This window comes from Peromyscus eremicus, chromosome 3 (genome assembly GCF_949786415.1).
Source record: "Peromyscus eremicus chromosome 3, PerEre_H2_v1, whole genome shotgun sequence".
Classification (NCBI taxonomy): Eukaryota; Metazoa; Chordata; class Mammalia; order Rodentia; family Cricetidae; genus Peromyscus; species Peromyscus eremicus.
Window position 1 is genome coordinate 64,576,624 of NC_081418.1, and position 15,241 is coordinate 64,591,864.

The 15,241-nt window shown below is 43.0% G+C and overlaps 1 protein-coding gene across 8 annotated transcripts in view; it reads right to left on the reverse strand.

The window, feature by feature from the left end:
* The window catches only part of Hycc1 (hyccin PI4KA lipid kinase complex subunit 1), an 85,890-nt gene that overhangs the window by 10,999 nt on the left and 59,650 nt on the right, over positions 1-15,241 (reverse strand). For 4 of the 8 annotated variants that reach the window (XM_059257797.1, XM_059257799.1, XM_059257798.1 and 1 more), the window contains one exon: positions 10,311-14,479. The exons of 1 other annotated variant lie outside the window; for it this stretch is intronic. In XM_059257797.1, the coding sequence (XP_059113780.1) occupies positions 13,905-14,479 (575 nt within the window). In that variant the 3' untranslated portion in view covers positions 10,311-13,904. Of the gene's footprint in view, positions 1-10,310; positions 14,480-15,241 lie in introns of those variants that run through there. 3 more of the 8 variants (XM_059257801.1, XM_059257803.1, XM_059257802.1) reach the window with 2 other exon arrangements.

The window sequence follows — 15,241 nt, forward strand, 5'->3', positions numbered from 1 at the left end:
GCCAGGCGGATCTCTGTGAGTTCGAGGCCAGCCTGGGCTACCAAGTGAGTTCCAGGAAAGGCGCAAAGCTACACAGAGAAACCCTGCCTCGAAAAACAAAACAAAACAAAACAAAAACAAAAAAAAAAAGCAGTGTTGAGTAAGTGGGGTTTTGTTGTTTGTGTTCTGGCTCATTTGTTTACTGTTAGTCATAAGTTGTTATGCTGGGACTAGCCTTGTCTTGTTTTTATTCCAGGCACTCTGCTTTGGACATAAACTTTAGCAATGTCTTGGGCAGAGAGATAATTCACCACTAAAACCATTTAAGAGCCCACATACTACTCTTCTCATGTCTGCTTTCAAGTCCAAGCTCTCGCAATGCTTCTGGGTCCCAGCACTGCATCCTTAAGTCTAATCCTAACTAAATGTTTCTGGTTACATAGTCCCATCCCAGCAAGGCAGTCATATCGCCATTGTTTTTGTCTTGTTTGTTCTTTCCAAAAAGGATGTTCAGATGGTCAGCATTTGAGGCCTGGCCAGTGATGGTGTCACAAAAGTATATCTCTATACATGGACTATGTACATTGGTCTCATAGGAGGCCACTGGCCACTTCCAAACCCAAGAGATGATGGGGGTTTTTCTTCTAAACTCAAACAAACGATGCTTCTTCATCTGGGGTGGCAGCATGAGGCACTCTGAGGATCCCTCCTCAGAAAATAAGCACAACTAGTAAAAAATACTAAACACATGCTGCGTTGTTCTAAGAGTTTGTGAGACTTGTTACATGCATTCCAGGGAACTAAAGCCTCACCTTCTGAACTCTGGAGCGAACATTCATCTCCTGCGAACTTACTGCAGCCATCACTGAGAGTGAGCTATTGAAGTCTGTTCTCATTATCAGAGTTATCGCTTTCTCCCTTCAGCTCCGTCAGTTTTTAACCGCATCTATTTTGAGACTTTTCTGTTAGGTCACGTGTTTTATAATTAATTGTCCTCTCTTCATAACAGATTGACCTTGATCTTTATCATTATAAAATATCTCCATCTGTGATAACATTTCATATTGCAGTTATTTATTTATTGTGTGTACATGTGTCTATGCACACACCATGGTGTATGTATGGAGAGCAGAGGACAGTCTGCCGTTGGTTCTCTCCTTCTCTCAGGTGGGTCTCAGGGAACAGACTCATCAGGATTGGCTGGCAGTGAGTGGGCAGGAGCTGTGCCCACTTACTGGCCCTATAGTGACATTCTTATTCGCTTTAAAGTACAATGGGAAAACATCAGTATAGCACACTGACTCCTTTATGGTTTCTATTTGCATAGTCTGTCTCCTGGCAGATACAGTTTGGGGTAAAATAAAGGGGAACTGGAGCTTGCTGGCCAGTTAGTCTAGCCAATTGGTGAGCTCTAGGTTCAGTGAGAGACTCTGCTTCAAAATATAAGTTGGAGAGCAATAAAAGACACCCAAGACACCAGATGTCAACCTCTGGCCTCCATAGAGCACACATGATACACGTGAATACGCATACATGTGTAACACACACGTGCACACATGGTTCTCACGATTCATTAATCAAACCTAGTTTAAGTCCATCTCTGATAACACTAATAATTGGCTTATCTGTGGACCCAATTTTTTGTCTTTAGATTTTCAATAAATGTATAAAATAGTATGTCTCTGTATGGCTTTTCCACATATTCTTTTTTTTTTTTTTCTCCAAGACAGGGTTTTTCTGTGTAGTCCTGGCTGTCCTGGAACTCACTCTGTAGACCAGGCTGGCCTTGAACTCACAGAGATCCAACTGTCTCTGCCTCTCAAGTGCTGGGATTAAAGGTGCCACCAATGCTGCTCGGCCTTTCCACATATTCTTAGTTTCAGTCACCTCTCTCTCCTTCCTGTCCTCCCACCCCTTCCCTGTTTAGATCCTCTGCCCGAAGTGTTCCACCGCCATCTCACGTCTCATGTGGTCTACTATACCCCTCCCCCACTCTGATGGCCCCTTCCTGGCCTCATTCAGTGTTAAGCACACCACTCTAAACCCTGTAGCTAGGATCTGCCTATGAAGGAGAACAAGCAGCATTTGTCTTTCTGGAGCTGGGTTACTACACTTGGTATACTGTTCTCTAGACCCATCTATTTTCCTTCAAATCTCATAATTCTATGCTTGTTTATTGAAAAAAAAATTCCATGGTACATATTTCATTATCAGTTGATGGACAACTAGGCTGGTTCCATTTCCCAGATTGTGATCAGAGCCACAGTGAACATGTCTTTGCAAGTATCTCTGAAGCAGGGATATGGAAATATGCACAGGAGTGGTCGAGCTGGCTCCTGTGGCTGTTTTAGCTTTTTGGGGAACTATTTCCATGATGTTGTCCAGTTTTGTTTTGATTTTGTGCCAGGGTCTCAACATATAACCCAGGCTGACACGGGATTCACTTTGTAGCCCAGATCAGCCTCAGCTCTATATTCTCCTGAGTGTTGGGGCTACAGCTGTGTGCCAACATACCTGGCCCCAAGGGACTTATTTTCTTAAGGTGTGTGTACATGTGTATATGTATGCAGGTGTGTGTGTGTGTGTGTGTGTGTGTGTCTGTCTGTCTGTCTGTCTGTCTGTAGGTCTCCACAGAGGCCAGAAGAGGGCGTAGGACCCCCCACCCCAGCTGAAGTTACAGGTGGTTGTGAGTCTCCTAATGTAGGTGTTGGGAACTGAACTCTAATCCTCTGCAAGAGCACCAAGTGCTCTTAAACACTGAGCCATCTCTCTTGCCCCTAAAGACTTTTTAAAAAAAATTCAGAAAATGAAACAAAAAAAAATCATATTCTCCTGAAATTCTCCATGTGACCTCACTCAAATCTTATAACACAAACAGCTGGGTCATCTGTGGATCAGCTGCTTTTTGGTTGTTTTGAGTCAGGGTCTGGATGTATAGCCCAGCATGGTCTGGAGCTTGCCATGCAGCCCAGGCTGGTCTAGAACTCTTGATTCTCCGGCCTCAACTTCCCAAATTCTGGGAATATAGGCATGCATCACCATGCCTGGCTATGTGAATCTGTTTTAATTCCATTCTTTCCCTCAATGATTCTCAGAATTTGTAATTCTCACATAATTCTAGAATTGTGTATGACACATTTTACACCCGATTTCCTACAAGGAGGGATCATGGTATTTCCTAGTGGGAGGAGAGAGTGGGGATGTGTAGGTCACATTAATCTAATCAATAATTTAGTTGAGTTGATTCAGGTTGCAACTTCATAAGGCTTAATTTACTCTGACCCATCTATTTCTAGGGTAAAGCTCTTTGGTGTTCTGTGGGCTTTACTGTTGTTTTGTTGTGTGCTTTCGGTGCTGGGCATTGAACCCAGGGCCTTACACATGCTGAACCTATGCCTTATCATCATGCTGTATCTGCAGGTCCAATCATAAGCGAGCTTCTGAGATGTACACCTGCATCTTCCTCTTAAATACATGCTCATCGTTTTTGCCTGTGCAATATCACAAACAATGAAAATATCAAAACCAAATACTTGGCTCTGGGTTTCAGCCTCTCTCCTCTCTCTCATCGGTCTTTCTCCTCTGAGCTGTTGATGAATACAGCACACATTCCCTTGAGGTGACAGCCATCAGGGCAGACTCGCTTCCCTGTGTCTCCCCATCACTGAAATCTTTGCTCTCTCAAGTGCTGGCTGGTTTGGCGGCCTTTCATTTGTGTCTGGTTTTGTGTGTTGTTGCCATAGTATGTTTGCTTCTCTGATACTTAGCAATAACTCTTTTCAGGAGTCTTTTGCCCTAATTTGTGTCAACAATCGGCCAATTCTGAAAGGAAAAGACAGCTGTGGAATATTAGCCCCTTTCTCGGACTATCTTCTGTTCAGGGAGACCCCCCATCTCACCCCTGCTCCGCAGTCAGTGACTCACAAAGGGATTCCAAGGGCTCAGCTCACAACTGTGTTCATGGCTCCGATGTGTTACAGCATAGCAACGGGAAGCAAGGTCCACAAAGGGAAGAAAACGCACAGGGTCAGATCTGGAGGAAACAAGGACTGTGCTTCCTCCCCAGGGAACAACCCCCTGTGCTTGATTCGGCCACACTGACCTGTGCCCAGCTAGGGACGCTCATTAGACACGTACTGTCCAAAGTCTGGGTTATGGCTGGTGCACATACCACACTTCCGTACCCCCGAAGAGGGCATTCAGCATAAACTGCATTGCTGAGCATAAGCAGTCTGCACAGAGTAGGGGAGGTGGAGTGTTTTAGAAAGAAAGCTAAGTTCCCAGACCAGGGCCGAAGCCCAACTTAAAGTTCTTCAATAGCTTCACACTCGGGCGGCAAGCAATTTTATGCAGTGTTGTTTCTTTTTCTAAGTGTTGCATCGCTATAAAACCTCGGGTTGTCTACACATTGACTTGGAGAAGTCCTAAAGCTGTAAGTTCAAGATGACGGGCTGCTTGTTCCTCTGGGGGAGATGGTTATCATCAGGCAGCTAGAGGAGTGCTTGATCATGGTTTCAAGACTTGAGATGATCTGGGGAGGGGGTGAGACAGTCCTGCTATACAGATATGACTGATTCTGAGCTCATCATCCTCCTGCCTCAGCCTCTGAGTGCTGAGTTCTCTGCTCTGCTGTCTGTGGAAGAGTTGTACTTTCACTCCTGCGGTGGAGATTTTTCAGTTCCTAACCCAAGGCACAAGCATTTTCTCAGCCTTCTCTCATGACTTGGCAGTCACTGGCACCGAGTTTTAGCTTCCTGAAGCAGTGAGATGAGCAGAAAGTCAGCCCACGCCTTAAGTGTTTCTTCTAGTATCAGCCAGCATCCCTAGGAAATAAATTGGTTTTTAAGCTTTTGTTGGGCCAGTGAGATGTGAGTGGGTCAAGGCATCTGCTTCCAAGTCTGAGCTGAATTTGATCCTCAGGACTCACATGGTAGAAGAGAATCAACTCCTGAACAGTGTCCTCTGACCTCCACAAGAGTTTGTAACACCCATGGGTGTGCATGTGTGCGCACATGTGGACACACACACACACACACACACACACACACAAATTAATAAATAAATGTAGAAAGTCTTTCCCTAAGTTCTTATTTATTATCTAAGTGGAAATTTGATGTTAATTACTCTGATTTCCATTGCCAACTTGATGCGATTAAGAATCACCATGGAAACAGACTTCTGAGTGTGTCTGCGAAGGTGTTTCTATAAAGACTGAACTGAGGAGGGTGGGCTCACCCTGCATGTGTGTGGCACCGTCCCTTTGGCTGGGGTGTCAGACTGAACAACAGAGGGAAGTGAGCTGAACCCCAGCGTTCATCTTCTCCTCCTGGCTGTAGATGCATGTGACCCTCATGCCTGCTGCACACACTGGTGTCAGCACGAACCATTCTCTCCTCAAGTCGACTTTGCTGGGTGCTCTGTCACAGCAGTGAGAAGTACAATTGCCTGTTGTGCTGTTCCTAGAAATGGAACGCCAACTCTCTCCGGACACTTAAGGTGAGGTTCTTCAGGAGCCTTTGGGGAGAATCAAGATGGTAAACAGGGCATCGAGTATTGCACATAGAAGCCATGGTACTTGGGGTACATGGTACACTAACTCCAGACTCAGAGTGATGACACGTTTCTCCTTGAGAGGCTGGCATTGACGGAAGGAGTCCCATCTTGCTGACACCTGTGCACAGCCTCGAACCAGCGTAGCCAGTGGTCCTCCCTCTTGGCTGTCTGCTGATTGAACAGGGATCCCAAAGAGCACTATGGACACCCCACCCACCCTCAGCTTGATGATGTGTTCATTAAGGGCCTCCTTCACAATGGGGCCTGTGCCTAGCATTTATGCGGCAAACAGTTACTCTTATAAGGTGGGTCCATTTTAAGAAGTTCGATCGTATCTCTAGCTCCATAATTTCCTGTTACTTCCATGTCCCCAAGCACCTGGCTGGGCGTAGAGGGTGCAGATTTGCACCTCAGGATGGCCCCTGAGCAGACAAGAGCATGGCCTGCATTCCTCACCCGCCCTGCTGCTGGCCTCCAGCACCACCTCTGAAGGGGATTTATACCACAGTTTTGTCCAGCCCATTCCAGCAGTTGTGCACTGCTTGTACACTTTGTCCTCTTTGGTGAACTCAAAGTGCATTATTTCCCCTGCACGTGCTGCTCACGGCTCGCTTTCTGGCTGGTTTTCTCCTTTCAAAGATCTTATGAATGTCAACTTGATGGATGTAAAACTAAAAGGCGCAGGGAAAGAGGTAATTATTGAAACAGGATTCTGAGCTGGTGTGGAATTACAGTAAAAGGGAGATTGGTGGCATATACAGCAGGGGGGTTCACTTTTCACTGGAAAGAGAGAAGAAACTGATGGAAAATTGTGTGACTCCGTGGGAGAGTCAGGAGTAGAAAGGTGCTGGTTAGACAGCGAGGAAGAGTGCAGGGAGCACCCTGATGGCTTGGGGCATCACACAGCAGTGGATCCCACTACAGCCACTGCAGGGGAGGCAAGGAGTGTGTGAGGTGGAAGACAGGCCTTGCCTATTTTGTCGTCTCATTATCACTCAAGCACACCAGATACACAGGAGAGAACAACGTGGTAGAAAACAAACCAAGAAGTTAATGCCAAACACCAGCATAGACAAATCATTCCAGTCCATTAGAGCTGAGGAAAAAGAAACATGATGTCAGGATTTGCAACATAGTTATGCAGATACTTATGCCTAAGAATCACAGTAATCACATTTTACAATCTTCTCCATGCAGATGAACAGGAGGGAACTGGTTTCCTGACTTCCCTTGAATGCATGAGAAGCAATGTGTTTCTGCCGCCTTCCTGGACTAGAGTCGGAGTCCATATAGGAAAGCACATCTTACTCTATCGTGCAGTGTGTACTAAAGCCTCACTAGGGAAAACAGAACCACAACACAATGCCTTGACCATACCAGAGCAACCAGTTAGACCCAAGGGCTGTTAGGGTCAAGGCGCTTCAGACGAGACTGTGGAGATCTTCACGGTAACCCTGAGAAGTCAGTAAAGACACATGGATACACTCTGCCCACACACTGCCTTATCACCCTTGTAAAAGAGCAATAATTCAAGCCCATGAACACTAGCTACAATGGGCAGTGTCAGAATGCCCGTATCAAGCTGGCTTAGTTATTGATTCCAGGAAATCTGTGTCCAGGAAAGAGTAGAATGTAAATGAATGAAGTAAATAAATGCACGAACACCTCCATTTCTTTCTTTGCACTCAACAGATTGGAAATAATAATCTACAATCCTAGCAGCTGCTTCTCAGTGGTTAACTCAGCAAGGCTCTTTATGACCCCCCACCCCCGCTGCCACCATGAATCCTACTATTAACTCTTCCAAACCCAACCCCTCCCTCATGAGAGATGCTCATGTGCACACAGATCCCAAGTTCTGCAAATCCCTTACTCTATGCTTCACATGCAGCGAGAGATGCCAAGGTGACCTTCCATGTAGTAAGTTCTATTTAGCTTTGCTTTGTTGACAAGTCATCTGAAGTTAAACAGTAGCAAAGACGCTTTAAAAGAGACTGTTGACTTAATGGGTATGTACTCTCGTACAGCAAATAGTCTTTTTTTTTAAATTGTCAGAACAGTTTGTCTTTCACTACAGGTCTCTGTCAGTGACATCACTGACAACCAATCACAGGAAAGCCCCACTGAAAACACCAGATCCTTTTGAGAAGTCTTTTCTAACAACAATGCACCACCAAATACTTAATCCACTGATGGTTGTTACTGGACCAAACTTAGTTAAACTGAGGAACTTAATAGAAGTACAGGTTTTCAGCTTTCACACATAGTGATTATGATTCTTAGAAACTAGCACAAGCCGGGCAGTGGTGGCGCACGCCTTTAATCCCAGCACTCGGGAGGCAGAGCCAGGCGGATCTCCGTGAGTTCGAGGCCAGCCTGGGCTACCAAGTGAGTTCCAGGAGAGGCGCAAAGCTACACAGAGAAACCCTGTCTCGAAAAACCAAAAAAAAAAAAAAAAAAAAAAAAAAAAAAAAAAAAGAAACTAGCACAAATCCCAAGAATCTCCATTTTTAAAGCATCAGTTTTTCACAATGTAGGTTGTCATTAAGAACTTATTTATATGTGTGTGGTGGGTGGTGTGTGTGTATGTATGTATGTGTGTGTGTATGTGTGTGTGGTTATCTGTATGAGTATATGCTATATGTGTTTGGGTGTCCACAGAAGCCAGAAGAAGGCATTGGATCCCTTGGAACTGGAGTTAGTTGAGCCACCAGATGTAGGTGCTGGGAATTGAACTCAGGTCCTCTGGAAGACCAGCAAGCACTCTTAACTGCTGATTCATTTCTTGAGCCCCAAGCCTGTCTTTAGACCACATTTTGATAAATAATGTGCTTCCTTGGTATCAACAAATACATATGCATGCTGTGTTTATGTATATATTATATATAACATACATGGTATATAATATAATATACACATATTAACTACTCAAATATAATGAAATGGGCTCATGCTGTGTACAACATATACAGACCCACATTTTTAATGACTACATCATATTCCACTATATATACTAATTGAGACATTCAAAGTCCTGACTTTTTTTCCTATTATAAACAATGCTACAATGAATATCTTGCATTTATACATTTGTGTCAAATTTAATGCAAAACAGAGTTGAATAGACATAGGGTAGGATTACTAGGCCAAAGGGCATGGGTAAAGACTGCTGAATTGCTCACTAATCCATTTGTAGCAATTTACATTCCCACCAATTGTCTCAGACACTAAGGATTTCTCCAGATAAATACAAATACCAGTTCCAATCTTTATCAATCTGAACAGCTAAGGAACCATTTATTTTAATTTTAATTAGCATATTTTTAATATAGCAATAATGAGCATTCTGATTACCAGTGAAACACAATTATCTCATATTCTACAAAATACAGCATCATTTAGTTTCCTGAAAGTTTTATTTTACGATGGACTAAATGAACTTAAATACGTGTCGTTTGACAGGATGTGGGATCCTTTTACTAATCAATAACAAAGAGCTGCCTATGTTCAAAGCTGGCCATAGCACTCGGTGACCTTGGGCAAAGCACCCGCTCCCTGAAAGTTTCAGTTTCCTCTTTTGTAAAATGGGGTGCTTCTCACTTTTAAAGATTGTTTTGAGTACTTAAGTGACGAGTCAGTTGTTACGACCACAATAATAATTCAAGAGAAATTATGGGATGACTAGCTATTTACAGTCCTTATTAATGATTATAAAACAGGTATGCAGATATTAACAAAGCTATGTGTCAGGGCCTCTGCCGTCACCAGAAGAGTGCACGTCTCACAAGGGACTGCCATAAGTCCTTAAACTGGCAGGTGCTGGTTCCACAAGTCGTCTTCTCAGAGTAGCTAAGGAAGTATTTCCTGACCTATTCCTTAGGTCAGCTGGAATTACTCACATAAATAATCAACCGCCCACTAGAACGGTTCCTTTTGAACGGGATTTGTTTCAGTATATACAATGCAGAACAAGGAATGTCACTGTGATCTCCTGCAGCCAAGAAATGAAATACTGTGATGTATCCTACTGTCTGGAAGCTGGCAGCAGCCCAACTCTGCTCTGCCCTCCACACCTGAAGGCCTGTGCTCAGGTCTAGAGGCAACCCTCAGCACCCAGAGAGAAACTCATTAAAGTTACAGGCAATCCTATCCACTTTGCCCATGCCTCTGGCTAACAAATCAGCCACTGCTTCAAGGCCCCCTGGAGCTCATCTCTGGATGGACACTAATGAGTTCCCCAGTTCCTCGCCCTGAGGCATAAAGCCAGGAGTGAGAGTCCTCAGGCAGCTAGCCCCAACAGCGCCCAGTGGCTCGGCTCACCCAGGCTTACTTCTGTCCCTCCCAGTGTGAAGCTCACACACTTTCATAGCAGTTTTTAATGAATAAAATGACCTAGAAAAACATTTTTTAGTTTTTATTGCAATAAAACAAGGGGAAACACAATGTATAAAGTACTGCATATGGAGAACATTTATACAAATGTACAAAACTTCAAAAACTCAACTCCAGTTTATTTCATACCTTAAAAACATGGAAAGCACATAAAAATATCCAAAGTCATGTTTATTCTTAGGAATGTAAACTCTAGGAATACAATGACAAGTATATCTGTAAGAAAAGTTTCGCATTACCACATGATCAGAAGGAAAAGGTCAGAGGCACAGTCAGCTCCAACAAAAGAGACAGTATGGGGGACAAGAAAAACAACAACTCACAGTTGAGACCCATGTCCACTAGCACTCCACCGTACAACACAAAACCACCTTCAAATTGTCTTTTCGGAAATGTGCAGAAGCTCGCACACTGGCATGCGCACTCTGGTAAGCTGTCAACGGTGTCAAGCACACATCTCAATTCTGCAATGTGTCAGCGCTCAGCAGCAAACCTACACGTGTAAACTTGTGCTCACTAAAGGACAGGGTTTTAGCCTTCCCTCAGGGACTGGGAAGACACTATTGTACATGAATTTCTATCTACAATGCCTTAGAACCCAACACGGTGTCTTTCTATCGTTCTGTTACAACACTTAACATATGCTTTCTTAATGTGCTTTCCTTTATGGATGTGTAATGTGTCTGGAGACCTAAACAGTAAGCTGCCTTACTTCAACTCTTTGCTTACAATCATGTTTCAGAGTAAATACTTCACTCTATAATTTACCATTCAACATTTTAATTGTGATTTTCCAAAATAGGAAGAAATCCCTTTAAACTGGGACCCTTTTCAGCTATTTTGATTTAAAGATGTATTTCCCTTTAATTCAACTTTTAACAACTGAGTTTTATTTGCAGAGTGGGTGCTTTACAATTGAAAGGGTAATGAAACACTGCCTTTTCAAAACAAACAAGTTGTTAGGGAATTCCTGCTCTTGATGCTACAGAGATGGGACAGGTCAGGCATCTTCCCAGTGACCCCAAGATGCTCTCCCGAGGCTCCTGGAGGAGGAAGGGAGGCCCCCGGGGCAGCGGGACCCTTGGAAAAGTCTACTTTGCTTCTCTTTTAACTTGGATTTCAGAGACTAATGCTGGGCACAGCTTCACAGGAGTGCCCAGGCAGCACGGCTTTAAGAATGCAAGGGTCAGGTGAATTCAAGAACCCAATCTTAGATCTGAACTATGGGGTACCGGACCCCAGTTTTGTGTGGAATCCTCTTAGTAAAAGCTGTTACTCTGGATCCACAAGATGTCTATCTACACTTAACATCTTTACAGAAAAACGACCCACAAATCTACCCAACCTTTCACATTTGAAAGATGAGTAGGGAAAGAGTCGTGAGTATAATAACAATTGTTGCCATAGTTAATATCATCCGACTTTTACAACTGTTATAAAAAGCTTTCAATGTACATAATCCTTATTTGAAATAGTATCAAAAGTAGTATAAAAGAATTTATTGTTAACATAACTCCACACTCCAGAGAATCAATTGGTGTAAATCATTTGGAGCAAAAATTCTGACTCACTGCATGGTGTAAGCTGTTACAGATTTTGTAAAGAGAATGAACACATGCAAATACACTGTGCATCATGTAACAGTTCAAGAACAAAGGCAGGGCTTGTCCTACTTAAAACCTGCAGCCTCTGACACTCTGGTTTCATTCACAATCAACAAGAGAAACAGAAGATGCTACAGTTTTATTACAGAATAAGTGAGGACTAGGAACTTAAGAATGAGAGAGGGTATAACAAGTCACGTGCCGATGTTATTAAAAAGTTAATTAGCCGTCAAAAACAATGATGATTATGACAATCTAGTGTCTAAAATCTGTGCTTGAGGGCTGGGAGACCACTGAGACTCCTACACATTAGACAAGTGATTAGCACTCTGAAACTGTCTTCACAAAGATGAATGCATCACTAGGGGCCTTGCTAAAATGCCAGTTTTCATTTACTAGGTCTGCCCCTAAAATTGTGAAGTTTTATTAAAATACCAGGTAACACCAATGGTTTCTGAACCACATGAGTAGCAAATGTCTTCAACAATATCAAAATGAGGTTTCATTATGGTAGCTGAACATTATCCTGATCTCTCTATGCCAGATAATGTTTCTTTAAACTTATTCTATGCTGAGGCAAACACCTCAACTTGCCTAATGACATTCTTTTCAATGTCTTCTCAATATTATCAATACTGCTAGGAACTAGGTGTAAAAAAATTCTTTGTTAAAGAATTACAGAAAGACAACAGGAAATTCACAGTGACATTTTACAAACCTTTTCAACTCTACACAAGATTACTACTAAATCATTCCACTATTAATTTTACTGTCTACTTACAACACTTGAGGACAGTTTAAGCCGACAGTTCATTCTATTACTGAAACTAAAATGGTATACTCATTTATGCTAAAAAGCACAGGTCTTGGATAATTAGGCTTAACCTGGTAGGGAAGCATGTAAAACTGTGTCTCAGTTGTAAATGTTTCGTACTCTACAACATGTGCAGTTTTGTCCTCTATATGAGCTGGACCCATGCAGGTTCAAAAGGGAAACACAAGCATGTTCTTGTGATCCCAGCTAGGGACCATGAATAAGGAGACCTTGGTGGACCAAGAGTCAATGAAACCAAGAAGTGGTCAGCTTCCCAGGTCTTTCCCACTGACCTTGCTTCCTCTCACTCCAATCACTACTTGAACACACCAGCCTCTTGGCGCTTTAGCCAACCAAACAGACCACCACAGGCACCAAGCTTTTGAGTCCACAGAATTCACAGAGGTCACAAAGTTCACAGAGTTCTTGAGAGCTACATTTGTTTAGCTTCTGCCTTATCACCTTCCTTAGTACAGGTGTTTGATTGGCAGGATGGGTGTGTAACTGAATTATTCTTTCTACATAACAAGAACACTTAAAGCTCACAAACAAGAAGCACATTCTTCCTTTCTTATGTTAAATTTAACAAGACAAACACAAGCAATTCTAAGTTAAAAATGCACAAGTGTCCTTTGTCCATATTCACTAGCTTCATTTTCTTTTATCACATTCTGTAGATGAAAAATTATCTAATTTCCTTCATTTGTAGACAATTCTCTATTAAACACTTGATACTGGTGTCTTGGGAGCTGTGTTGCCAGATTTACAGTGGTTTCCAGGAAGTCTTCTGGGATGCGAGCTCTGAACTCCAAAATACAAACTAACCAGGACTTCTAAAGTCGAGCAGCAGAGTCAAGCAGCTTTGTGGCTGGTTACACTTTAGAAACCGGAAGGGCCTTTCACCGGTGGAATCCAGATCAAACACTTGACAACGTTACCTACCAGCAATCTCAGTTTGCTGTTTAACGTTCTAAGGACACCAACAGCAACCCTCCCACCTTCCCTTCGCAACTGTCCTGCCCGCAACTCGCAGTGTGTGAGGGACCTGCCCTCACCTTAGGGGAGACGTGCTCACAGAGCTCACGTGGCACTTGTCCTCTAACACGCCTGTTTGTCACCGGGGCTTCATGCTCTCGCTCCTCAGGCCAGGCTCTACAGCCGCGTCCTCTCACACACAGACTCTCCTTGACTTCTCAGGGCAAATACTCAGACACTAAAATATGAGGTATTAAAAACGACCTCACCGAGGATGGAACCAACTCAGACAACTGCAAAAATGAATTGTGACACTGACAATCTTAGAGCAACAGTAACAAGCAACAGGAAGGAGGAAGAAAAGAATAGAGAACTCAAGTCAAGGGGCAAAGGGTACCCAAGAAATAGCAAGCCCATATCTCAGCTTACTGCAAACTAGACATTGTTCCCTTCATAGTCCAAGGAGCCTTCAGAAGTCAAGACACAGGCCTCCCGCCAGGAGCAGGCATGACGGACTCGGGACTTTCATAAAGGAGCAAAGCCATCTTTCCAGCTTCACTGCTTATAGGAGAGAAAGAAGTTACAAGTTAATCTGCAGACAGAGTGATGCTAATACTGGGAGGTCCCTGCGGACCTGCCTGGTACTTCATGGCAAGCTCAGTCCTTTCTGACACGTAAGTAAGCTTTTCTTCTTGGAGACTACAAGCAGAAAATCTATGGGCATCTGCCCCAGCAACACAGCCAACGGCAGGAGAGGGGCTGCGTGGGACTGGGACACCACTGACCTGTTCAAAGGATTTACTAAACACAGTGGCCGCAGTCTTGGCCAAGCCTTGGCTGCTGGGCTTGGGCAGGGACTGGCTGGAGGTCAAGGTCAGTCTCTTCAGAGAGAGAAGCTCAAGGTTCTCGCTCTGGGCTCTCTGGGTTTGTTTGCCAGCAAAGTGGTCTCTGCAAGACTCCCCTGCCGTTTCTCTCTCTTTTGCTCCCGCTCTGCTTCCTCCTGACCGTCTCTGGTTCTTTCCTACACTTGTCTTGTTACTACAGTTGTGACTACTGTTTGATAGACCCGACTGGCTGGTGCTAGACGCAGCCCTGGAATAAAATCCCTCGTCAACTTCAGTTATGTCCGTCAGTTCTTCTTGACCTGTTAATTCTGTGTCTCCTAAACAAAGAAATGACAAAGAGGAATTAACTTAAGTATCTTAAGCAACTTTTAAGAGTAATACCAAATCAATTACATTTAAATCAATATCTTAGCAGAATTTCTTAAAGCAATAGATTATAGACAAAATCAAAGGATAAATTGAAACATTTTATAAATGTCAAAAAAGCAGTTCATTGGAATTAAATGACAGTGATTTAAAGAATATTAATCCAAAAGCATGCTATAAACTATCCCCCACTACGTTTTTAGAAAGAATTCTCCTATTATGCATGCAAAGAGCAGAAGCAATTAGAAAAACCGTCAGATGTTATAAACTAGGGGTGACCTCTCTATCATAGCTCCTACCAAGGAACTTCAGTTAAAACAGAAGAATAGTTAAAGAGGTTTTTGTTTTTTTGTTTTTTTTTAAAAGAAGGTTGTATTCTCCATTTAGATATTCAAAGAATTAAAAAAAACCCATATATATACACATTGTAAATATCACAAGTTCAAAACTTGTTAAAATTCTATATACATTACCCTTCATATAAAAGATGGGAAAATCACTTTAGTTCCAAAACTTAAGCAGAAAATTACTTCAGAAGCAATTTTCTGCCTCAGTTTCTCTAACAAATTCCTCAAAGACCACATAGGGGTGATCATTCCAAAGAGCATTAAAAGTCATTGAGAAATTACGATGCATAACTCATGCACTTTATTAGATGGCATGCAAATCGTCTGTGACTGTGCAACTGTTGCTTAGCATGCACCAGTGCCCTT